We start from the raw sequence: 25,079 nt of genomic DNA on the forward strand, positions 1-25,079 counted from the left end.
TTTGTTCCTGTTCGTTTTTATTTGTATTTCTTTACGTTGTACAGGCTGTTACAGAACACTAATATTATCTTCCTTATTTGTAAGAAAATAAAAAATGTATATATAAAAAAAAACAGCCATCATCATCAAAGACCTTTCTGTTAAACGTCTCCTGCATGAAGAGTCGGCTCCGGAATTATTGGCACCCTTGAAAGCGGTTATAGATACATCAAGTTTTAAAGCGTGTATATGTAAGAGACTGCTTCACATTTCTGATTTATTTTTAAACATTTGTAATCTGTCCACTTATTTATGGAACTGACGATGTATACACAACAATCAGCCATAACATTATGAGAGGTGAAGTGAATAAGACTGATGATCTCATCATGGGTGGTTAGTGGGCGGGATATATTAGGCAGCAAGTCAACATTTTGTCCTCAAAGTTGATGTTAGAAGCAGGAAAAATGGACAAGTGTAAGGATTTGAGTGAGTTTGACCAAGGGCCGAATTGTGATGGCTAGACCACTGGATCAGAGCATCTCCAAAACGGCAGCTCTTGTGGGGTGTTCCCGGTCTGCAGTGGTCAGTATCTATCAGTAGTGGTCCAAGGAAGGAACAGTGGTGAACCGGTGACAGGGTCCTGGATGGTCGAGGCTCATTGATGTACGTGGGGAGTGAAGGCTGGACCGTGTGTTCCGATCCAACAGACGAGATACTGTTGCTCAAATTGCTGAAGAAGTTAATGCTGGTTCTGATAGAAAGATGTCAGACTAAACAGTGCTGCAGACCAGTCAGAGTGACCATGCTGACCCCTGTGACTGCCAAAAGCACCAACAATGGGCACGTGAGTATCAGAAATGGACCACAGAACAATGGATGAAGATGGCCTGGTCTGATGAATCACGTTTTCTCTCACATCACGTGGATGGCCGGGTGCGTGTGCGTCGCTTACCTGGGGAACACGTGGCACCAGGATGCACTATGGGAAGAAGGTGAGCTGGCGGAGGCAGTGTCATGCTTTGGACAATGTTCTGCTGGGAAACCTTGGGTCCTGCCATCCATGTGGATGTTACTTTGACACGTACCATCTACCTAAGCATTGTTACAGACCATCTACACCCTTTCATGGAAACGCTATTCCCTGATGGCTGTGGTCTCTTTCAGCAGGACAATGCACCATGCCACAAAGCAGAAATGGTTCAGGAATGGTTTGATGACCACAACAATGTGTTTCATTGACTCCGCCTCCAATTTCCCCAGATCTCAATCCAATCCAGCATCTGTGTGATGGTGCTGGACAAACAAGTCCGATCCATGGATCCATCCATCCCCACCTCACAAAGGATCTGCTGCTAACATCTTGGTGCCAGATCCCACAGCACACCTTCAGGGATCTACTGGAGTCCATGCCTGGACGGGTCAGGGCTGGACCAACACAATATAGACGTAGAAACGTATAATAACGTAGAAATTGAATTTTGTCCTTCGTCTTGTTTTTACTTCTTGTTTTCAGGGTTGCCAGTAATTCTGGATTATTTTCAGTCTTTGTCTCATTCTGTTTCTTGTTCCAGGGAATATTACAAATCACTAAATATGCTTTTTCCCCCCAGAAATGGTGGTTAAACATCAAGCAAAACAAACTGGTTTTGATTTTGAATTATTTTTATTTTCGTGTAGGAAAAAAAAACAAATAAAAATCCGCCGCCACTGACAAGTTTATTGCAGTGTTGCATATTAATCAAAATCTAAATATCCCATCGTTATGGTTTAAGGCCGAGAGCGTTACCGTCTCTGTTTACTGAAAATCTGATATTTTGTCCGTCCGCGAGTATAAACACGCGACACACACACCACCGCGACTCTAAAAACAGAGATTGGAAACGTTTCCTCGTCAGTGCATGCTGAGATCGCTTTATTCCGGCTCGTGATTACAGGGTCGTCGTCTCCCTGTGGATTATTTTTCTACCATTTCTGCACTTTTGTTTAAAATCTCACTCAGACCTGCCTGTGGATTAGTGTGGAAATAAAAAGCCCAACCCTTACTCTATAAACACCTCGAGGCACCGGGATTTAAAACTGGTAAATAAAATCACGCAAAAAACATTTTAGAAATTTGTCGTATAATCGCATAAAAACCTTACATTACGCGTTAGCAGCAGTTAGTTTTTCCTTTTGCAACAGAGAAAGCTTTAACGAGTTCAAAGGAATCCACGAGGGACGGATGTGGGGGAGAAAAGTTTATAAATCTGTACAACTAAATAGCTTAAAGGTGCAGTTTGTAATTTTAAAAGTGATTCCAAATGTGTTTATTGTGTGGCTTCTCAAATTCGGTTAAAAAAACAAACAAAAATAATCTCAGCACACTCCCACGTCATCGCTCTGGATCGTTGCTTTGTTGTTTTTTGGTTTTTCTGGCCCTGAAAAGAATTCCATCACCTTTTTCTTCTCCAGTAAGCACTTTACAGCAGGTGAAGGGAAGTGGGAGTCTTGTCTTTGTATTTAACTGGAATTCATCGTTCAACTTTACAAACTGCATCTTGAAAAAAAGTCACTCACATGTCCTTCCCTTCCTTCCCTCCCTTCCTTCCTTCCCTTTCCTTCCTTCCCTCCCTTTCCTTCCTTCCCTCCCTTCCTTCCTTCCTTCCCTTCCTTCCTTCCTTCCCTCCCTTCCTTCCTTCCTTCCCTCCCTTCCTTCCTTCCCTCCCTTCCTTCCTTCCTTCCCTCCTTCCTTCCTTCCTTCCCTCCCTCCCTCCCTCCCTCCCTCCTTCCTTCCTTCCTTCCCTCCCCGATTAAAAAGTTCACCTCTGGCATTGTCACTATATCTGAAGTGAAAGCACATGGTTAGAGACAAAAACAAATATATACTGTACACGCTTCAGCATTTATGCTCTTTACAGATTAAATAAATAAACGAGAAACTTAAATAATAATAATAATAAAAGAATGAAATGTGAAATAAATATTCTTCACAGATTAATCTCAGGATCAGAATTTGAGAGTCGCTACTTTCAGGTTCCAAGAATAATAATAATAACAAATAATAATAATAAAACACTTCTTTGTACAGTAAAAAGGAACAGCTAAAAGCACCAAGCGCTTCTGTGGCCTCGTTTATAAACCCGGCACTCGGACAAAACCGTCCTCAAAGTGCGTCTTCAACAGGAACTTAGTGTAAAAATTGTGTGTAGAAAAATAAGGAAGTAATAAAGGAAACTGGAAAAACGGCGATCGTATCCTTGAAGTTCATCAGTCAGGGTTAAACGTGTTAGGAGTGAATATCGGGTCACGTCAGCGCCAAAAAAAAAGGAAAGCGACACTTTCTGACCGCTTCAGCTTCCTGTTCCTGGCTGAATTTCTGAAGTTACAGAAAAAAAAACTCTTGTGCGTTTTGTGATGCTTTTCAGCTCAGTGCGGATGTACAGAGTGGTTTAATAATATTCCTGTACCTTCATTACTTCAGACCTGGTTATTCCTTACTGAAAGTGACACTAAAGAGACCGTGAGACTGAAATCTTGTGCTGGTTGAAACGGATGGGTTTTTGTGCGTGTGCGGTTTTTATAAGCGAGGCCCCGATTCGCACGAAAGCTATTAAACGAACACACAGTGTACTACAGGATCTCTAAATGATAAAAATGTGAGATCAGTGCCAGTAAAAGTGTTTGAGAGAGAGAGTGTGGAGTGACGTTATTTCGGGAACGTTTTCATGCCCACCGACGCCAGGAACAGAATGCGAGGGACGTCTTGAGAAATTTCATTTTAAATGGGAGAAGGGATGCGAGTGCAGTGGATGCGAGTTCAGATGAGGCTGAACCGCTGCTGGTTTAAAAAGACGGATAAAAAGAGCACGGGTTCAGCCCTGGGAGGAAGCTACATGTACATGTTGAAAATGTTCTGTGATTTCTCCTTGATGTGGAGAGAGAGAGAGAGAGAGAGTGAGTGAGAAAGAAAGAAAGAAAGAAAGAAAGGTAAGTCATGTCTCGCTCCCTTTCAGAACTTTTTGGGCCCCCAGGCAGACGTCTGTTTCGGTGCCACACCAGAGCCGAATGTGGGGAAATCCTCAGCGCTGCTCATGTCAGGGGCCTAGAGAGAGTGAGAAAGAGAGACAGAGAGGGGGGGGAAAGAGAGAAAGAGAGAGGGAGTGAGAGAAAGGAGACAGAGAGGGGGGAAGAGAGAAAGAGAGAGGGGGTGAGAGGGCGAGAAAGAGAGGGAGAAATTAGAAAATCCAAACAAACTCTATATGCAACACACAAATTTTGAAATGCCATAGGATTCTACCTTTTCAAGACTTAAAAATGTCATGGTTCATGAATATGTATGAATATGCAAATGAGAAGAAACAACCCCAGGTCCTTGCATTATCCCAGATAACATCGTGAGCTTGTATTTGTCACAAACACGCATTTCACTGTTAAAATCTCAGTTTACAGTAATGTGTCTCTGTGTTACTATAGCAACCAAGATTTTTGACATCAGCACCAAATGAGGCTCATTGGTTTATTGACTGGATTTGTTGCACAGGTGGCATCCTATCACAGTTCCACGCTGGAATTCACTGAGCTCCTGAGAGCGACCCATTCTTTCACAAATGTTTGTAAAAACAGTCTGCATGCCTAGGTGCTTGATTTTATACACCTGTGGCCATGGAAGTGATTGGAACACCTGAGTCTGATTATTTGGATGGGCGAGCGAATACTTTTGGCAATATAGTGTATGTATATATATGTATATGTGTATATATATGTGTATATATATGTATGTATATGTATATGTATGTATATGTATATATATATATATATATAACTGGCGATTTTAAATCTATATTGCAGTAATAAATTTAACCCAAACTGATCTCCAGTAGAATCAACATCCAGTCAGGTTAAAAGCAATTACACTTTAAAACAAAACTCCATCCATCAGTTCAGAGATGCAGTTATCCTGAGAGAATTTTGAATAAAACTTTATTATATTCATTATAATTATTAAATAATTGGTTTATCTGTGTCTTCAGTGTGTCTTTATACATGCACAGGTTTATTTAAAAGTCCATGGAGGAACTTCCTGTTATTTCATTATATGGTATGTCCCTGTTACTATGGAAACGATCAGAACGTCAGCACCTCGGCCCGGACCGCCCAGAGCTGAGGGATATAAAGGTCACCTTGCTTCCTGGGACGTTCCAAGGAGCGTCTCTGACGACAAAGCCTTTAGCCGGGCCTCGGCCCTCCTCGTCTCCTCCTCCTCCCATGAACTTGGACGGAGGTTTCATATAGGCAGCCAACGTTTCTGTCTCGGTCACGCTCAACATCTGAGTGACACACACACACACACACACTTAGCACAGAGTTCACTAAACTCAAAGTCTGCACTGCATTAGTGTCTTTCTCTCACATATTCCTCCTCCAGGTTGAGCAGATGGTCGATGGCTTTATCGACGTTCTCTGGCAGGCCCGTGACAGTCACTTTGTCGGGGTCGTCCGAGCTAGGCTGAGGAAACCTGATATCTACCTGGAAAACACATGAAACCAACTTGATCTGATTCTGCATACTGAACAGGAAGTCCTGTTGGAGTGACAATATGTTTGATCTACACAACAGCCAACAGTGTTTGATATAGAATCAACTGCAAAGCAGGAAGTGAGGAAAATGACATGGATGACAACAGATAGCAACAATCTAGCCTTCTGTGACCTCCTCAGCTCAGCTGTAGAATCAGTGTTATAGCTTAAACAAGCGAATATGTTTGTATATCGATTGCTCTAAAGCTAATATAGTTATAAAATTGTTATAAAGCTGTTTAATATACAGTAGAACTCTTTTAAAGGTATAAAGTGCGGCTGTGTTTACTGTTCATGCACTGAGCAGCCATTTTGATGTGATGTCACTTGCTGAACTTCGGGCTTAAGGAAACCCTCCTGAGTTCCTCAGCTGGAATTTCTGAGGCTAGGTCTACACTAATCCGGATAAATTTGCGTCTAAAAATGCTCTGGGTCCACGTTATAGTTTTCAATCATTGGCCATCCACACTGAAACATCTGAAAACACTCACGTCCCTGTACTGCGCATGAGGAAAGTGTAAGACGCTTCGACCTGCGTCATTTCCGCCTCCCATTTATTTAATTTCCGGCTCTCTGAAACATCACGGCGATATGTCGAGGAAGAGCACTGAGTTTTTTAAATGGACCGACAGTGAGGTGGAGTTGTTGCTGCGCATAACACATTAGTATAAAGTCACAAAAGCGAGCGAGAATGTCGAGTGAACTGGTCACGTGACTAAAAATGTGTCATTGTTTCTGAAAGCCTCCGCTTTTAACAGTCCACTCTGGAGATAAGTTTTTGTTGATTTAAAACCCCGTCTCAGTGTGGACAGAAGGCCAAAACGGACAGAAAAATGTGCGTTTTAAACAAAAACGTATTAGTGTGGACATGGCCTTAGTGTGTTTTTTTGTTTTTGTTTAGAAGTTTGGGGTTGGAAATCACCAATTAAGACCTTTTGTCACAATCTGGACAGGAGCTTAGTGAACTAAGTGAATCTAAATATGCAGAACTATGAAAAGAAATATCAGCATTAGCTTCACCCCCTTTATGTAGGATGATATCCTAGATGAGACGGCGTGGGTTTTTTAAATGTCTGCCATGTTTGATCTGAGGTTGAGCATTAGTGGCCTCACCAAACATCTAACATGATATTTTAAACATTACAGTACTTAATAAAATTATATTACTAACTTAATGAATTGAGAGACTCTGAATCTTTCTGTATTATCTTTCTGCTTTCTGTATTAAATGTCACATGGTTATTGATTAAAATGAGATAACTCAGTGTCACGTACTTTAAACTCCTCCATGAGTTTGCGGATGGCCTTCCCGCGAGCTCCGATGATGCGTGCGTGGACCCGGTGATCCAGCCGGATGTCCTCGCTCACCATCTCCTGCAGCTCTGCGACCATCTGCTCTATAGCTGCCTTGGCCTCCTCCACGTTCCGTTCATAACCCCAGATCACGATCACGTCCTGAGAAAAGACAGTAGGGTGAGTTTTTCTGAAGGAGCACCACACCCTGATGACTTGGTGCTCTAGAGACGCACCTGCTGCTCGTCATTCTTGTCAGGGAACTGCACGTTGACGTCGTGGTCTTTGCGGATCTGCGAGATCACGGCTCCTTTACGGCCGATGATTTTGGGGTGGTATTTAGGGTCGACCGAGAGGGTCACCTTGTAGCTGCGTAAAGCCTGTAAATTGTTAATCACACAATCAGAGATGTTAGACACAAAGAACTGGCAGAAATTAGGACCAGAACTAATAAACACATCAAATATTTCATCAAATGTTTCAGAGCAAGTGCTCTGCATTACAGTGTGCTGCGCTCCTTTACCCGCTCCTCCTGTTCTGCCTGGAGCTCTTTCACTCTGCACATCAGCGCCTGCTTGGCTCTCTCCACACTGACCTCCTGCCCCATGACCTTTATCACATCAGACTGCTGCTCAGCCTGAGGAACCCAGATGTTCACCTGCACAAAGCCAGTCAGATTATATCTACACTTATCCTTTTAATTTATCCTGTACTGAATATTCACCCCTGACTTCATGTTCTACAGTATCGTACCTCGTAGTCCTCCATCATCTTCCTGATCCCAGCTCCTTTCTGGCCGATGATGTAGCGGTGCAGGTCGTTGGGCACCTCCACATCAACTGTCACAGGAACCAGCGCCTGAAAGAAAGAGAAGAAGAAATAGCGATAGAGATAATATTAAAATTCACTACTGAATGATTTTAAATAGCTGACTCATATTCAGTGAGGTAATAATGCAGTGTGTTCCTCACCAGCAGGGCCGATCGAGCCAGCTCGCACTTCTCTGCACGACCCGTCACAGTGATGATGTCACATTTTCGAGGCACGGAGTCCGTCTCTGGGCTGGTGCTGTTGTTCTCCACAGGAGACGTTTCCTGAGCTGGGCACCGAATACATAACCGTGAGATGTAACCTTACGAATCCTTAAACTGTTACTGTTGAAATCCAAAAAAACTCTGCTGCTGTGATCGGAAATTAATCAACACTTTCCAACCAATCAGAATCCAGAATTCAGGAGCATAGACACACACCTGCGGTTTCCTCTCTCTCTGGGAATTTGATCTGGACCTCGTGCTCTCGGGTGATCTGCTGGATCCTGCAGCCTTTGGGTCCCATCATGGCTCTGTGGTAGCGCTGAGGAATCACCACCTCCACGCTTACCTGAGACTCCTGCTCATAACAAACACACACTCTCAGATCCCTCAGAGTACATCAGTGACACTGCAAAAAAATTACCCAGCAGCCCTTATTATCAATATTTTATCTCTTTTGTGAGCATGCAGTGATGTGAGATACTCGTTACTTGTGGGTGTGGCCTGTTCATCATTTATTTCGTTCTGATTTATTTAGTTATTTATCTATGTATATTCCTCTGATGCAGCAAAAATCTCTTCTACTTCTTTCCAAACTTCATTTTCTACATAATATCCAGCACAGTTAGCAGAGTTTCTTTCAGTAAATTGTAGGCAGGAACTACACGATCCTATGCACATATTTATAAATAAAACCCCTGATGCTCACCAGATCCTGAATGATCTCCTGGATGCGCTTCTTTGCAGCATTCACACACTCTCGGGCCCCTTTCAGAGTGATACAGTCGCTGTGTGTTCCTGTTCGAGGGAAACTAACGGCGACGCCGCCATACTCCTCTGTTAACTCCCTCAGCACCTGCCCTCGCCGGCAAACAAAGTGACGATGATGCCGTGGGTCCACGACCATAGTGTCCTCTATCACGTCCTCCTGCAGAGATATAGAGACCGAGGTGTGAACGTTTGTGTGTGTGTGTGTGTGTGTATTATTAATAATCAGTTTCAGAGCAGTACCAGGTTTTTAATGAGGTTCTCCAGCTCTTTCTGAGCGAGCAGAACGGCTTCCTCTCGGCCCATGATGGTGATGCGCTCCTGCTCGGGTTCTTCAGGTGAAGGGAAGATGATGCGAGCTCCTGTCCGGTCACGAACACGCCGAATGTTCGCCCCTCCTCGGCCAATCAGGAACTTGTGGTACTCGGGCTTGGCCTGCAGCTCTACTGAGAAATTGTTGACTTGCTGGAGGACAAAGAACAGAAATAGCAGGCTACATATATATCAAACTATTAGAGTTTACTTTACTAAAGTTTATGAGGAAATGGTGGGTAATTATCAGAGTAATTACTGTATATAAACCTGGATTTTCAAAGGATCATGAGAGTTTGATTAATGTTTATTAATTAATTTATTAATGTTAAACTCTTTAAAATCAGACACAATCTCAGTACGTTTCTTTTACTGAATTAATTGGTTAAAATTAATTTTTAATAATTTAATATCAGCATTTTTATCACTCACCGGGATAGTAAATAAATGGTTTAAAAGAAAGAAAGAAAAGAAAGAAAAAAATAAAGACACAAAAGAAAGAAAGAAAGAAAGAAAGAAAGAAAGAAAGAAAGAAAGAAAGAAAGAAAGAAAGACAGAAAGAAAGAACTGAAAGACAGAAAGACAGAAAGAAAGACAGACAGAAAGAAAGAACTGAAAGACAGAAAGAAAGACAGACAGAAAGAAAGAACTGAAAGACAGAAAGACAGAAAGAAAGACAGACAGAAAGAAAGAAAGACAGACAGAAAGAAAGAAAGACAGACAGACAGACAGACAGACAGACAGACAGACAGACAGACAGACAGACAGAAAGAAAGAAAGAAAGAAAGAAAGAAAGAAAGAAAGAAAGAAAGAAAGAAAGAAAGAGTGACCTCTAGTGGAAGGCAGTATATGTACATATGAATGAACCCGTAATGAAACCTGTGTCTCTCCTTACCTTCTCTTCAGCGAGCTGCAGTAACTGTTTCTTGGCTCTCTCCACCTCTTCTGCAGGCCCACGGATGGTCACTCTGTCCACCCCGGAGCCCTCAGCAGGGAAGTGAATGTGAACACCTCCACACTCCTCCATCACGGAGCGCACCAGACAGCCCTTAGACCCAATCAAGGAGTTATGCAGCTTGGCCGGGATGGTCACCTCGGTTTCCTTCAGATTGGCCTACACACAAAGTGTGAGAGTCTCTGGTCATTTTACAGACTATTTCTCAAACATGCATTTCTCAAAAATCTTCTCCTCCTTTATGACTCTTTCTCTCTGTCCTTTTTCTCACCAGGTCTCTCTGGATGGAGAGGATGCGGTCCCGCGCTGCCTCACAGTTACTTTTCTTACCGGTGATCACAATCGTCTCCGAGTCGCTGTTCTCTGTGGGGAGATCGATCTTCGTGTTGGTCTCTTCACGGATCTGCAAGAAACCACAGATCACCACAGGGAGACATGCTGTTATCGGAAAATATCAAGGAGTGATGAAGCGCAGCTACTCTTACCACTCTATAACACTGTGTTTAATTCCTCAGCAATTTGTTTTCATTTACAGTGGAACCTCGGCATATGAATTTATTTGGTTCTGGAGGTGAGTTCTTTAGGTGAAAATGTGTATTGTGAAACGAATTTTCCCATAAGAAATAATGTAAATGCAGATAATCCTTATATTAGGCAGCAAGTCAACATTTTGTCCTCAAAGTTGATGTGTTAGAAGCAGGAAAAATGGACAAGCGTAAGGATTTGAGCGAGTTTGACGAAGGGATGAATTGTGACGGATAGACGAGTGGATCAGAGCATCTCCAAAACTACAGCTCTTGTGGGGTGTTCCTGGTCTGCAGTGGTCAGTATCTATCAAAAGTGGTCCAAGGAAGGAACAGTGGTGAACTGGAGACAGGTCATGGGCGGTCAAGGCTCATTGATGCACGTGGGGAGAGAAGGCTGGCCCGTGTGATCCGATCCAACAGACGAGCTACTGTTGCTCAAATTGCTGAAGAAGTTAATGCTGGTTCTGATAGAAAGGGGTCAGAATACACAGTGCATGATGGAAAAGGGGGACCAACACAATATTTGGCAGGTGGTCATAATGTTATGCCTGATCGGTGTAAATCAGATACAGTTGCACAGCCCACAGAGTTTAAATATACATAGAGCATGCTCTTTCATGGAGACCCTGCAGTTTAATCAGGCATATGATTAAAAGTGACTGACAGACTAATATCTCCTGATCACAATGATAGACACGTTTATTACATGGGTGGTGACAGCGAATCATCTCTCTTCACCTATCCCTATCTTCTGCATCCTCAACACTTGCACCCACTAGCTTCATATCCTCATTTATTACATCCATATACCTCCTCTTTGGCCTTCCTCTTTTCCTCCTGCCTGGCAGCTCCATGTCCAACATTCTCCTACCAATATACTCACTTTCCCTCCTCTGAACATGTCCAAACCATCTTAATCTGGCCTCCCTAACTTTGTCCCCCAACATGAGCTGTCCCCCTGATGTACTCGTTCCTAATTCTGTCCAACCGTGTCACTCCCAAAGAGAACCTCAACATCTTCAGCTCTGCTACCTCCAGCTCTGACTCCTGTCTCTGTCTCAGTGACACTGACTCTAAACCATACAGCATGGCCGGTCTCACCACTGTCTTGTACACCTTCCCCTTGATTCTCGATGATATTTTTCTATCACACAGAACTTTCTCCACCCATTCAAACCTGCCTGCACTCGCCTCTTTCCCACACTCTCCATTACTCTGGACTGTTGACCTAAAGTACTTAACCTAGACTAATAATGTACAAACTTTACTATACAGTGAGCAAGTTAAAGTGATCTAAACCTCTAGTTTTCATATTTTACTCACCTTTTTGATGTTGGCACCTCCTTTGCCAATGATATTTTTATGAAACTGCTTAAATATGGGAACAGATATGGAGTAGCTGCTTTCAACCTGATTAAAAAAAATCAAACATACAAGAGAAGAATAATGAAATCATCTTTGTAAAACCAACCTGTAATTAATCATACAGAAAGTGGGTGCAAAAGCTACTTAAAGATATAAGATTACTGACTCCTTTTCTCTCTAAGTGTCACATTATTTATTATTTTGTAAAAGCACCCATTGCGTGATTTAGAGCAAAGAGAAAGTGCAGGGACTCGTACCAGCTCCAGCAGGAGTTTCTGGAGAAACTTGGCACATTTCTCCACCTCGTTTTTTGGCCCACGGAGCTGCACTATGTCACTTTTCTGAGACTGGTCCGGAAATGTGATGATGACCTGCAGAGACCACACACATTACTGTCATTTTTCTTATACGTTTTCCTTCTTTGTGTAATTATGCTGTGAGATATGTTTCAGTAAACAAGTTACGATGTTCCAGGAAACACCACAGGGACCTACAGTATATGGTCATAAAATAATATATTAAAATAATAGTCATTAATATTCATATAATTTTTTTTATTATTGCATTTTAAACTTAGCTGGGTTTTGTTCAGGGTTTGGTAAAGGACAAAAGAACAAAAAAAGTTGAACAGTTAAACAAAGGCTAAAAGTTTATGATGTGTAATGGTTTAAATATGTTTAAAGGTTAAAGCATCACAACGTTAACACGTTGCTAAGGTGCTGCTAAGTAATTCTATTTGGTTGCTAAGGTATTCAGACATGGTTGCTATGATATTCCAGGTGTTTTCTAGGGTGTTTGTAGGTAGTTGGCATGCTAGGTGGCTAGGGTGTTGTTATATGGCTGCTATGATATTCCAGGGGGCTGCTAAGATTTTGCATCTGGTTGCTAGGGTGTTGCTTGGTGGTCACTATGCTAACCTAATTGGTTGCAAAGGTTTTGCTATGTGGTCACTATGCTAACCCAATTGGTTGCTTGGGTGTTACTATGTGGTTGCCACGATATTCCAGGTGGTTGCTAGGGTGTTGCGATGTGGTTGCTAAGATTTTGTAGCTGCTTGCTAGGCTGTTGCTTGGTGGTCACTATACCAACCCAATTGGTTGCTATGGTGTTGCTATGTGGATGCTAAGATATTCCAGGTGGTTGCTAAGGTATTGCTTGGTGCCTACTATGCTAACCCAGCTGATTACCAGGGTGTTGCTATGTGGTTGCTAAGATATACTAGGTAGTTGATATGGTGCTGCTTGGTGGTCACTATGCTAACCCAGGGTGAGGTAGGTAGCGTGTTGCTGAGATATTCCAGGTGGTTGCTAAGGTATTGCTTGGTGGTTATTATGCTAACCCAACTGGTTGCTAGGGTGTTGCTATGTGGTTGCTAAGATATTCCACATGGCTGCTAGTGTTGCTATGATATTCCACATGGTTGCTAGTGTTGCTATGTGGTTGTTATAAGAATCCAGTCCGATCAGCACAGGGTTCCTGATAAACTGGACTTGTTGGTAATACCTCAGGAAACTTGTCTCGCACTTCTTTGATCTTCTCTCCCTTCTGGCCGATGATGGTGCGGTGAAACTTCTGCTCTATGATCAGGTCTTTGGTGCGCTCGTTTTCCTGAAAAGACACACAGCAAGCTGTTTACACCATCACACCAGACATTCTCACGTACAGCACAAAAAAGGAAGTGCTGCATGACCATAGCATTTCTGTTCATTTCCTGCTTTGATGACGTTTCTAATCCTGAAATAATCAGTGTTTTAAATACGTTTTGGGTAAGATATATACGCCCCCATTTCCAGCTATATACACAAAGCTCCGCCTCCAAAACTAATGATGGATCAGCTAGATACCTTTAAAGAAGCCTTAAAATAACAGTAATTTCTGCTATGTATACATTTTGGAGTATTTGGGCTTTATTCTTAATTTCCCAACCCAGAAATTAAATCTGTTAGTTCCCGCCCCCTCCCCATTACCCACTCCCCCTTAGATGCGGAACTAACCAACAACTGACTGCTGCTATAATGAATCTGATATACACAACATTCAGAATTTCTCAGTCGGTTTGTTCAGAGTTAGTCTTGTTGTGTGTATTATTTACAGCCTCACCATGCGCTGGGCCATGTCCACAAGCTCCCTGCGAGCCTGCTGCACTCCCTGAGGGTCTCCCTCGATACGGACCAACCCGCAGCGGTCCGAGTCCTGAGGAATCCGCACCGACACTTTGTACAGCTCCTTGATCCGGTTTACTGAAAAATAAATATCGTTCATTAAAATGTGTAAAGGATCGAGCGGTACTTCAAAATTCATGCCTCTTTTTTCCCCCCATCTTTCTTCAAATTAGCACTCTGCAATTTTAAACTCCTTTTTCAGGAGACACTCACTGTTTGCCCCGTTCTTGCCAATGAGATGTCTGTGAAAACGCTGGTCAATGTTAATTTCCGTGTAGTCCATCCTCGACATCTAAAAACAATAAAATAAAGTAACTTTATTTTTGATAAACCAAAATGGATAATTTCTGGAGAATTCATCAATTCTAATTGGTCAGCACCTCTGACAATAAAGCAGCTGCAAATCACAGGTGTATATTTGATATTAATATTAATAAATAAAAATATACATTATGTAAGTTTTCTATAAGAAGATGTTTATTAAACATTTATGGAAGGAGTCTCCAGTGTCAGCGTTCTCTAAAAGTCAGAGCAACAGGTGTAGCTTTAAAATCTTCAGGACAGAGCAATTTACGCTTTCTGAGTGTGATGGATAAGCTGTGATTTTGTCTTCTTAAGTTCTAGAGAGAGAAGGAGAAACTAGAGGCAAGTGCTAAAACTGAGAAAAAGGTCAAAGTCGTTCTTTGTTACACTATATTACCAAAAGTTTTGGGACACCCCTCCAATCATTGAATTTAGGTGTTGGGCTTGACCCCTTAGTTCCAATGAAAGGAACTCTTAATGCTTCAACTTCATACCAAGACATTTTTGGACAATTTCATGCTCCCAACTTTGTGGGAACAGTTTGGGGATGACCGCTTCCTGTTCCAACATGACTGCACACCAGTGCACAAAGCAAGGTCCATAAAGACATGGATGAGCGAGTTTGGTGTGGAGGAACTTGACTGACCTGCACCTGAGACCTGACCTCAACCCGACAGAACACCTTTGGGATGAATTAATGCGAGCCAGGCCTTCGTGTCCAACATCACACATGCGCTTCTAGAGGAATGGTCAAAAATTCCCATAAACACACTCCTAAACCTTGAAGCCTTCCCAGAAGAGTTGAAGCTGTTATAGCTGCAAAGGGCGCGACAACTCCATATTACATTCATGTACATGTAAAGACAGACGTCCCAGTTTTGACCTGGCTCACAGTCATCGCTTTAATTCATCCCAAAGGTGTTCTATCGAGTTGAGGTCTGGACTCTGTGCAGGCCAGTCAAGTTCCTCCACACCAAACTCACTCATCCATGTCTTTATGGACCTTGCTTTGTGCACTGGTGTGCAGTCATGTTGGAACAGGAAGGGGTCATCCCCAAACTGTTCTCACAAAGCTGGGAGCATGAAAATGTCCAAAATGTCTTGGTATGAAGCTGAAGCATTAAGAGTTCCTTTCACTGGAACTAAGGGGCCAAGCCCAACCCCTGAAAAACAACACCTGAATTTAATAGAATAGATTTTGGCAATAGAAATGTGTAAAATCACAGTGGTATAAATGGAATAAAACACTTTGTCGTGCTGTTACAGGGAAATTAACAACAGTGTTGTGGTTACAATGTGCTACTATCACACCGTCCCAATGTTGATTATTTTCCTATGACATTTGTGTTTTACATTTACATTTCTGCCGTTTGGTAGACGACCTTATCTAAAACGATGTACAAAAATGCTTTAAAGTGTCTATCGATGAATACATTAACACTGGTTCGCTCGGTCACAGATTTAGTACACCATCAGCCTTAAAGCTCTGTTGGGTTTTCTTCCATACTTCCTGATACACGGCACTGTAACATTACTCCACCTTTACCTGCATTGAAATACCTCTATATTTGAATATTCATGATATGCAAATTTAAACAAACACACCAGCACATACTCCTATTTCTCCACCTCTAACTCTTTCCCTGTAGTGTGTTTATGTACCATGTGTCTTAGATCCTGTATGTGTGTAACTTAGCTATCTAATTCAATTTCAAACTAAACCATCTGTAGAATTATGCAGGTCCTGGAGCTTTTCCACATCATCCTCAAAATGCATACTCGTGATAATAGTAAATAAACACTACTACTAAAAAAAAATCTCTGACCAGATCATTAATAATCTCCTGTATTTGAGCCTGAGCTTGCTCCACTTCCTCCGTCGGACCTTCCAGAATGATCCGCTCTTCTCCGTCTGTGAACTCAATGTGCACCTGTTCACAGAAAACATTCAAAACATATTAATAAATAACAATAAAATAATTTAAGTAATTTTACGTCATTATATACGCATTTCTCGCCGTACCCTGGGCAGCTGCTGTGTGATACGGCCAATGTTTTGTCCTTTCTTTCCTATGATGAATCGATGGAGCCAGGCAGGTGCGGTCACTTCCACTGCCATTACACTCTTAGCCTAAAGAGACCCCACAAACACACATATACATACACACACACACACACACACACACACACATATATATATATATTTATATATATATACACACTGCACATACTTGGCGAAACAAAGCCACCTTTATCACGTCTCCTCGCTCTCACCTTGGCATACACCTGTGTCAGAGCAGGTCCCAGTTTGTCCGGTTCTCCTCTGAGGATGATAGTCTCAGAGCTGGAGTCTAACGGGGGCATCTCCACAGACACCCCGGTGCTCTCCATGATCTCCTGCAGACTGTTTCCCTTTGGACCGATGATATATTTATGCTGAGACTTCTTCACTTCCACTGAGATGGTCGTCGTTTTTCGCTTCTAGATGACAAACACATGCCGGTCTCAAAGCTGGTAGTCTGCACAAAATACTCTTAGAAAAAACAAAACAAAAAAAAATCACCTTTTCCTCGTAAATGGCGCGGATGCGTGTGATCACCATGGCGACCGCCTCCTTTTCCCCAGTGATGACGATCTCATCCTTAAGCAGGCTGGGCGGCGGGATGCTGATGCGAGTGCCTGTCTCTTGGCTCAGCTCCTGGACCAGTCGGTTGTACGCGCCGGCGATGAAGGGATGAAAGGCTTTCTCTAGAGACAGACGCTCCACAGCGCGCTTGTCCTGAAAGAAAAAAAAACATCAGCGCACTCAGAGTTTATAGTCGAGGCTATTAATACCATCATTATCTGATTATGGTTATGTAAACAGCATTGGTGTATCTTATATTGGATTTAAAACATTTATCAATATTAAGACATGACTTTTTGGTTTCATCTAGATTAAAAATCTATATTTTACCGATAAAATTAAAAAAAAAAAATCTATACAGGATAGAAAAGTACCAGAATATATCATGGATTATATTTTTATACATCTTAATCACAAATTGACCGACAACCGAAAAATAGATGACTCTGTCTTAAATCTTTAAACCTGTAAAATTTTAAGAGAAAAAAAGTTTAAATAAATAAAATGTCCCCTTTTCAGTTTTCAATATTTATTCATTTTTAATGAAGCAAAAAAAAATCATTTTTTAAAATATAAAAAAATGCATTATATAGCATATCATCAAAATGTTTTTTTTTTTTTTTGAGATTTGAGATATGATGTTTTTTGCCCCACCCCTACAGCAAATACAGCCTGAATTAAAAATAAAGAAATAAAAATAAAGAAATAAATTCCCCCACAAAACTCTTTTACAGCAAGTAACTGCCTGTTTTTTTTTATTGGCGCAATTATGATGTTTTTAATCACCTCTTACGGCTTTAGTGGCCACTGTGGACTTTATTTATTTAGAAATGATAATATTGAATTGATATTTATAAACCAACACAGTGAATTCCTGCTTAATTAATTGCTTGATTAATTTTTTTCCCTAACAGCAGCTCTGACTATTTCTGGCTGCATTTCACATCACAGGTTTATATTAAAGCGCTCGTTCTCATTCATTATCGTTTCTATAGTAACGGCTCATTCACAGGAATGTTCACTGATATACAGAGTCTTTCCGTAAGCAGACTCCAGTGTCAGCACTTAGAGTTTGTTTATAATCATTGCTGTTGTTTAAGAGGAATAAAACACAACGAAACATACTGTTATAGGAAAATAATCAACTTCAGGGTATTAATATAAACTCACTCCTTGTTGTTGATTAAGTTCCTATAACGTGTTTTATTCCTTACTAATCTGATACAGGCTAATTTTGTACATCTAAACAGGACTAAGAGAAAACAGACTGATCGCCTTTTCCAGCTCTTGATTAATCCTCGGACCTGTTCTGCAGAGATGAGCAGGATCTCGTGCCGGGCTTTCTCGATGCCCTCTTTGGTGCCGGTGATGCGTATGTTAGCGCTCGGGTCGTCGGGACGGGGAATAGCGATCTTGGTGGCTGTTTTCAGTTCCAGCTCTTGTAGTTTCTCTCCATTTTTCCCAATCACAAAGCGATGGTGCTCCTTCGGAATGATGACCGTAGCCGAGGCCTACGACAGCACACAGGAAGGGGTTTAGACATCCAGAAAAAAAAAAAAAAAAGTCAGAAGTATATGGTCAATATATCGTCACCTGAGTCTGAAGTCGAGCCACGATTTCTTTGCGAGCCTTCATGACCGACTCAAGCTTCCCCGTCACCATGATGGAAAGGCCTTGGTCTTTGGCCAGAGAGAGTTCGATGTGAGCGTCGGTCTTCTGCATGATGTCTAAGCACACTTTCGCTTCTTCTCCTTCCCCAAACTGGCTGTTGTCCTTGTATCGACGCTCCTCCAGGGGCACGTGGAACACCTACAACGTAAGGAGAGCGATTAACCTAAGAATAAGAGACGAGAGACGCTATGATACGTTTCTACGTTTATTAAACGTCTCTTCTGAACCTGTGTAATGACCGAAGCTTTGATCGGTCGAATTTTGCTCCAAGCTCCCACTGGATCTCCTGACCTCTCCCCCGGAGTGCCCTTCTCCGGCAACGGAGGGAAGGCTTCCAGGTAAGTGGGAATGTACGCTTCATCCTCGGAAACACCTCCTGGAAATGAATCAGGAGGGGAAAAAAACAAATGGTGAAATCTCAATAAATATAAATGAATCTTATTAAAAGATTTATTATACATTTTAAAAAAAGATATTGCAATATGCACAAACTCATAAAAACGTACTACATGTGTGATGTCCAAGAGAAACTGGCATGTAATTATAATCCCAACAAAGACGGTCGCAACGACTTTTGAGCCAGAAACATGTGACCATGCTTTATTTTTCTTATACACTTTTAAGCAGTAGTCTTATATGAGAGGATAAGATGACACCACATAAAGTGAAGAAATGTCTCAGTGCATCCGATAGTTGTGCTATTTCAAATAATCCCTTGGTTTCATTTTTAATTCATTTTCTACCTAGCTTTTTAAGTGGCCCAAAGAGCACACAGTGATATTCTCCTCTTTCTGAGACGAGACACTCACCTTACCGACGGCATGAAAGCCAGCATTACTAGAGTACCTGAGATCTGCGTGTCCTTCAGCCCACTACGGTGCTCGGCAAAACTCTCCTGAGTCAACACAGCCACCGAGCTCATGTTACGAGAGTTGATCCGCTTTCCCGCTGAGACGGAGAGAGAAAACACAAGACCTTGTGTTATAATGCCATTATTTTTGCTATGGTTGCTTTTGATTGTTTTTTTTTAGTTCAACCTCTAGGTCCCTGTATGAGCTTAACACTCAGTACCTGATTTCCTGAGTGTGTGTGTGCTAACCAGGATAAAGAGCACTGAAATTTGCATTGTCACTCTGTGCCACTCCGCTTTGCTCTATCTATATTCTCTGTGGTCTTTCCTAGACATGTGGCAGTGCCTGGAGATCCTAAACACCTCGATCCTAAACACCAAACATTATACTGAAAACACACATCCTACCGTTCAGACTCGAGTGTTTTCCGTGACTGAGTTTAATCCATGTGCAATTCTATTTTATTCTTAAAAACATCTGTTAAAGGCGCAACAGTGTTTCTTTTTAATTACTTATTTCTACAAATATAGGACGAGGGGGGAAAAAAAATCATGGCCTTAATAAACGTTCCAGTCCAGAATGCTTCTTTGTGTTCGTCGCTCATTTTTTAAGGATTATTTCCAGACTGGGGGGCGGAGCTTCGTAAAAAAAAGGGGAGGGAATCATTCAAATATCGAACCCATTTAACCTCTAGAGATCCAATCTTAAAGAAAATAATAATAAAAAAAGAACCAGAGCCGTGTCCTAAATGACATGCTACACACTAACACTATGCACTTCAGCGTCTAGTGTATGAGTGAAGGGTTGTATCGTCTTAAATGAAGCACTAACGTTTTATTTTTACTAACAGGAAGAAGAAGCAGTTTCCCAGTTTTCCCAATGTCGGCGCTTTATAACAGTCAGAGATAAAAAAAGAGAAGTGCGTTTATAGCTGCTATAACAACTTCATCAAAAATATGACATTTGACATTCTGCAATAAATAAACATTTAGTATTGCTGTATTAACAGTGATTCCACCTTTATGTTTCATCACAACACCGTCCTTGATTGTTTTTCGACAGCAGCATGTAGGGAAGTATTTTATTCCTCAGAAAAAGGTTTACCTCTGGATTCATGATGCATGAAAACATTTACTGATGAAGTATATATCGTGTGTGTATAGAAATCTGTGTAAAGTCTATTTTTTAAAACATATTTAGAGGTTTATCTTCTGCCTCCTGCTTAATTAATGTGTGGGTAGAAATGAAGACAATTTATTTGTATTTATTTATAATTTATTAATAAGGTAAGTGATATATTCAATAAGGAATAAAATGTAAAAAAATCTAAATAAAAAAATTATTTACTGCAGATTGTATTTGTAGAAGCATTTCATTTCAGTATTTTTACATGGTAAAAATCAATCAATTTATTTATTTATTTTAGATGTGTTGGAAATATCCTGCTACTTAAAATAATTCACAATATCAATTTGCTGATCTTTTTTTTTTTAATCAGCAAAACCTGAACAAAACAACAAATCTCTTTCCCTGATATTTTTCTTTAACATCACAACAACAATTTCAGTCTGAGAAAAACAAGGACTCCCTCCATGCTCACCAACATCAGACTGTTTTGCAAGTGTAAACTCATCCACGTACCTGCAAAGGGTCGAAAACCAGAGAGTCCGTCCTGAAGGGCGTTACGGAAACCTGTTCAGTGCTGGTCGGCGTTTTCAGTCCTGCAATCAACAGCACGCATTAACACAGACGCCTGATCGTACAGCGAGAGCTGAGAGCTCTACCTGCTCTGGGTGTAAACACACACACACACGAGCAGCCCCCTGAGGGTGAGTAGAAACAGGGTGGAGACATGGTGCGCTGTCCTACGGGATGCAATGCTCACAATGGTGCTATGGATAACTTTGGTTGTACACTAGGGATATAACGCATGTGTGTGTGTGTATTTGAATAGTGAGCAGACCTGAAAGCAGCAAAAATAAAAAGCTGCCTGTTATGAAATCAGATCTCTCAGTCAGTACACTCAGCAGCAAAGGTTATGGACGTGAGGTCAGATCAAAAGCATCCTTTCTCATCATGCAGTTTAAAAAATAAAACATAAATAAATAAGTTCAAGGTTCAGACACAAGTTAAACATTATATGTCACAATAACAAGTTTGATGATGTAAAAAATACACCGATCAGCCATAACATAACATTATGACCGCCTGCTTAATATTATGTTGGTCCCCCTTTTTGCTGGCAAAACAGCCCTGACCCGTCCAGGGATGGACTCCACTAGATCCCTGAAGGTGTGCTGTGGCACCAAGATGTTAGCAGCAGATCCTTTAAGTCCTGTAAGTTGTGAGGTGAGGCCTCCATGGATCGGACTTGTTTGTCCAGCACCATCACACAGATGATGGATTGGATTGAGATCTGGGGAATTTGGAGGTCGAGTCAACACCTGAAACTCATTGTTGTGGTCATCAAACCATTCCTGAACCATTTCTGCTTTGTGGCATGGTGCATTGTCCTGCTGAAAGAGACCACAGCCATCAGGGAATAGCGTTTCCATGAAAGGGTGTAGATGGTCTGTAACAATGCTTAGGTAGATGGTACGTGTCAAAGTAACATCCACATGGATGGCAGGACCCAAGGTTTCCCAGCAGAACATTGTCCAAAGCATGACACTGCCTCCGCCAGCTCACCTTCTTCCCATAGTGCATCCTGGTGCCATGTGTTCTCCTGGTATGCGACGCACACGCACCCAGCCATCCAGGTGATGTGAAAGAAAACATGATTCATCAGACAAGGCCACCTCCTTCTATTGCTCCATGGTCCAGTTCTGATATTCACGTGCCCATTGTTGTTGCTTTCGGCGGTGCACAGGGGTCAGCACGGGCACCCTAACTGGTCTGCAGGTGTGCAGCCCAATATACAACAAACTGTGATGTACTGTGTATTCTGACCCCTTCTATCAGAACCAGCATTAACTTCTTCAGCAATTTGAGCAACAGTAGCTCGTCTGTTGGATCGGATCACACGGTCCAGCCTTCACTCCCCACGTACATCAATGAGCCTTGACAGTCCATGACCCTGTCACCGGTTCACCACTGTTCCTTCCTTGGACCACTAGCCATCACAATTCGGCCCTTCGTCAAACTCGCTCAAATCCTTACGCTTGTCCATTTTTCCTGCTTCCTGTTGACTTGCTGTCTAATATATCCCACCCACTAACAGATGCCATGATGAGGACATCATCAGTCTTATTCACGTCACCTCTCACTGCTCATAATGTTATGCCTGACTGGTGTATATGTAAAAGCGTGTTTAACAGTAGCGTGTTTATATCACTGGCTTTGTTCAATCAGGAACACTGCATCGTCTTAAGATTTGAAGCTCCGCCCACTCCACAATGACGCCAAGGCTTATCTCACTAGAAAGCTTGTTTCTGCGTAATAACATCAGTTAATGTGTTATTATGATATACATGTCCTTCACAACTCTTTATAAAACACACTGACTAGTTTTCCTCAATCTGTATGTTCTTTGTTTACAATTTGAGTGGACGTGTTTGTTCCTGTTTATAATTAGAAATCTATTCCAAGAGAAATTTATTGAAATGTGTTGATTATTATTGGATTATTCCAAATAAATCCTCATGTAAATGTTTATCATAATAAAGCATTATATTTCAACGATTAAACTAAAATATTTCAATAATCAGTGAGAGCATCTCACTGCAATTTGTGACAAATTCTAAAATCATCAAAGAACAACTATGTAGTCTGTTTACAAATGAATATTTAAATTGACTAAGCCTCATTTGCATAAATTGATGCAAATCGTTTAAAACCTGTTTACTTGTATGCTTATATGATACTTTATTGTCTATTTTCATGTAAATTCTTTCTCTTTTTAACGTTACCTAGAAATGTTTTGCACAATATGACTCTAGGTGATACCGAGCAACGACTAGATTTATTCAGCCTAATTACGTATGCAAATTTATGCAGATGTATTCCATTGATGTATTTATTTGCATAATATATACGATACATGAACAAGATATACTAAGTATATATATATATATATATATATATATATATATATATATATATATATATAGTATATTATATATATTTAAGTGTCCGCAATCGAATAGCAAAGGCAGATTTCATTTAAGTGTTTATAGTTATGGTTTGTTCGTAAATAAATATTTTTTGTCAGCAGTAACAGTGTGTGCTAGCGATGCTACAGCATCCAGCTAGCTAGCTAAGAAGCCTTAAAAGAATTAGGAAATAGGATTTGAGTCAAAGAAAAGAAGCGGGTGTTGTTAAGCTTGTGTTGTTAAAATAAGTCAAGCGATAAAAAATACAGCTTGTTAAAGTTGTTATCGTGTAAAAGTAAAGGCGTGCGCATACGCACGCACGCACGCACACACACACCATATACAGGCGCGCGCGCGCACACACACACACACCGACTATAGCTAGCCCGCTAGCATGTAAACAGCTATACGGCTCACGCGCTGCAACTATAATCGTTTTACTTCATGGAAGGATTCACGGTTTAGACTGAAATATACAGATATTAAGCCGGTTTAAATGCATAAATATGAATAAAGCAGGGTTTCTTAGCTAACCTGAGCAGACGAGAAGAAGAGCCGCTTGTTTCGTTCTTGACAGCTGACAGTGTAAACACTGAGAATGATTCACTCCGCGAGGAGTCGGTTCTTCAAACGACGACTCAAAAGAGTCGAGTAGCGAATCAAACCTTAAATTTGATTCTTATTTTTCTCGCCATGTAAAAGTTGTAAAAGATGTAAAAAGTGACTGTCATTTGTATGTGTGTGTGTGTGTGTGTGTGTGTGTGTTTTGTTTATTTGTTAATTTTTTCGTAACTTGTTATATTTTTTATTTGTATTTATTTATTTATTTATTTATTTATTTATTTATTTAACAATCCCGTTGCTCTTTATCTAATACGAAAATATATTAATGCATTTATCGAATTATTATTTAACAATTTTTACATATCTAAATTTTTGTACCTTCAAATAAAGATGCTTTTTTGCTGTTAATTTATTTAATGTAAATTTAATGTAATGATTTCACTGTTTTATACTGTACATTGTTATGTTATATGTATGCCATTCCATGCATTTTTTTTATTAATTATGATTGCAAATCTTTCTGACACAAATATATTCGTTCCTTTGTTCCTTACATTTTTGTAAAATATTTTAAAGATGTATTTCTAGTCCAGTGAATCTTTTCCTTATCTAACTAATCTTACATCATATTCAATAATAATAATAATAATAATAATAATAATAATAATAATAATAATAATAATAATAATAATAAATATTTGATGTAATTAAAGATTAGCCAACTTGTTTTCTTAATATTTTCAAATATTTTTATTTTTATGTATTATGAATTCATTTTACGTATTTTTTCTGAGCATTTGTGTATGTTTTGGAATTAAAATTTTTAATTTTAATTTCCCACATAACGCGTTTTTTCGTCTCAGTGAGCAGAACAAAGCGCTATACTGTTTGAGAAAGCAAAATAGTTGAATACAAACCAACAAAAAGTTGAATATAAACAAAAGTGTGCAACATTTGATACTTCCAGTAGAGGGCGCCGCGGTATTATTAAAACCTCCTGCTATATATATATATATATATAT

The 25,079-nt window shown here is 40.7% G+C and overlaps 1 protein-coding gene across 1 annotated transcript; it reads right to left on the minus strand.

Moving 5' to 3' along the window:
* Positions 1 to 2,750: 2,750 nt before the first annotated feature.
* hdlbpb (high density lipoprotein binding protein b) lies at positions 2,751 to 24,126 on the minus strand. Its single transcript, XM_058407016.1, has 28 exons — positions 24,028 to 24,126; positions 21,044 to 21,123; positions 19,398 to 19,499; positions 18,779 to 18,927; positions 18,474 to 18,689; positions 18,185 to 18,391; positions 16,818 to 17,033; positions 16,529 to 16,735; positions 16,278 to 16,385; positions 16,081 to 16,185; positions 14,165 to 14,243; positions 13,890 to 14,029; positions 13,293 to 13,397; positions 12,047 to 12,160; positions 11,748 to 11,834; positions 10,169 to 10,300; positions 9,838 to 10,056; positions 8,874 to 9,095; positions 8,572 to 8,790; positions 8,082 to 8,220; positions 7,803 to 7,930; positions 7,585 to 7,689; positions 7,355 to 7,489; positions 7,068 to 7,211; positions 6,814 to 6,993; positions 5,372 to 5,488; positions 5,142 to 5,288; positions 2,751 to 4,063 (listed from the first exon to the last, which is right to left on the minus strand). Exons 3-28 carry the CDS (start codon positions 19,471 to 19,473, stop codon positions 3,971 to 3,973), a joined length of 3,789 nt encoding a protein of 1,262 aa, XP_058262999.1. The 5' UTR covers positions 19,474 to 19,499; positions 21,044 to 21,123; positions 24,028 to 24,126; the 3' UTR covers positions 2,751 to 3,970.
* Positions 24,127 to 25,079: the final 953 nt, after the last annotated feature.

Source organism: Hemibagrus wyckioides, linkage group LG13 (assembly GCF_019097595.1).
Source record: "Hemibagrus wyckioides isolate EC202008001 linkage group LG13, SWU_Hwy_1.0, whole genome shotgun sequence".
NCBI classification, from domain to species: domain Eukaryota; kingdom Metazoa; phylum Chordata; class Actinopteri; order Siluriformes; family Bagridae; genus Hemibagrus; species Hemibagrus wyckioides.

What these genes read in the sequence shown, in the direction of transcription:
- hdlbpb (XM_058407016.1), bottom strand. Translation starts at nt 19,473, where the DNA reads ATGAGCTCGGTGGCTGTGTTGACTCAGGAGAGTTTTGCCGAGCACCGT. An exon ending in AGAACCTCATTAAAAACCTG is followed by an intron (nt 8,791 to 8,873) that starts GTACTGCTCTGA and finishes ATATCTCTGCAG; the next exon opens with GAGGACGTGATAGAGGACAC. An exon ending in AGGCAGAACAGGAGGAGCGG is followed by an intron (nt 7,212 to 7,354) that starts GTAAAGGAGCGC and finishes AACAATTTACAG; the next exon opens with GCTTTACGCAGCTACAAGGT.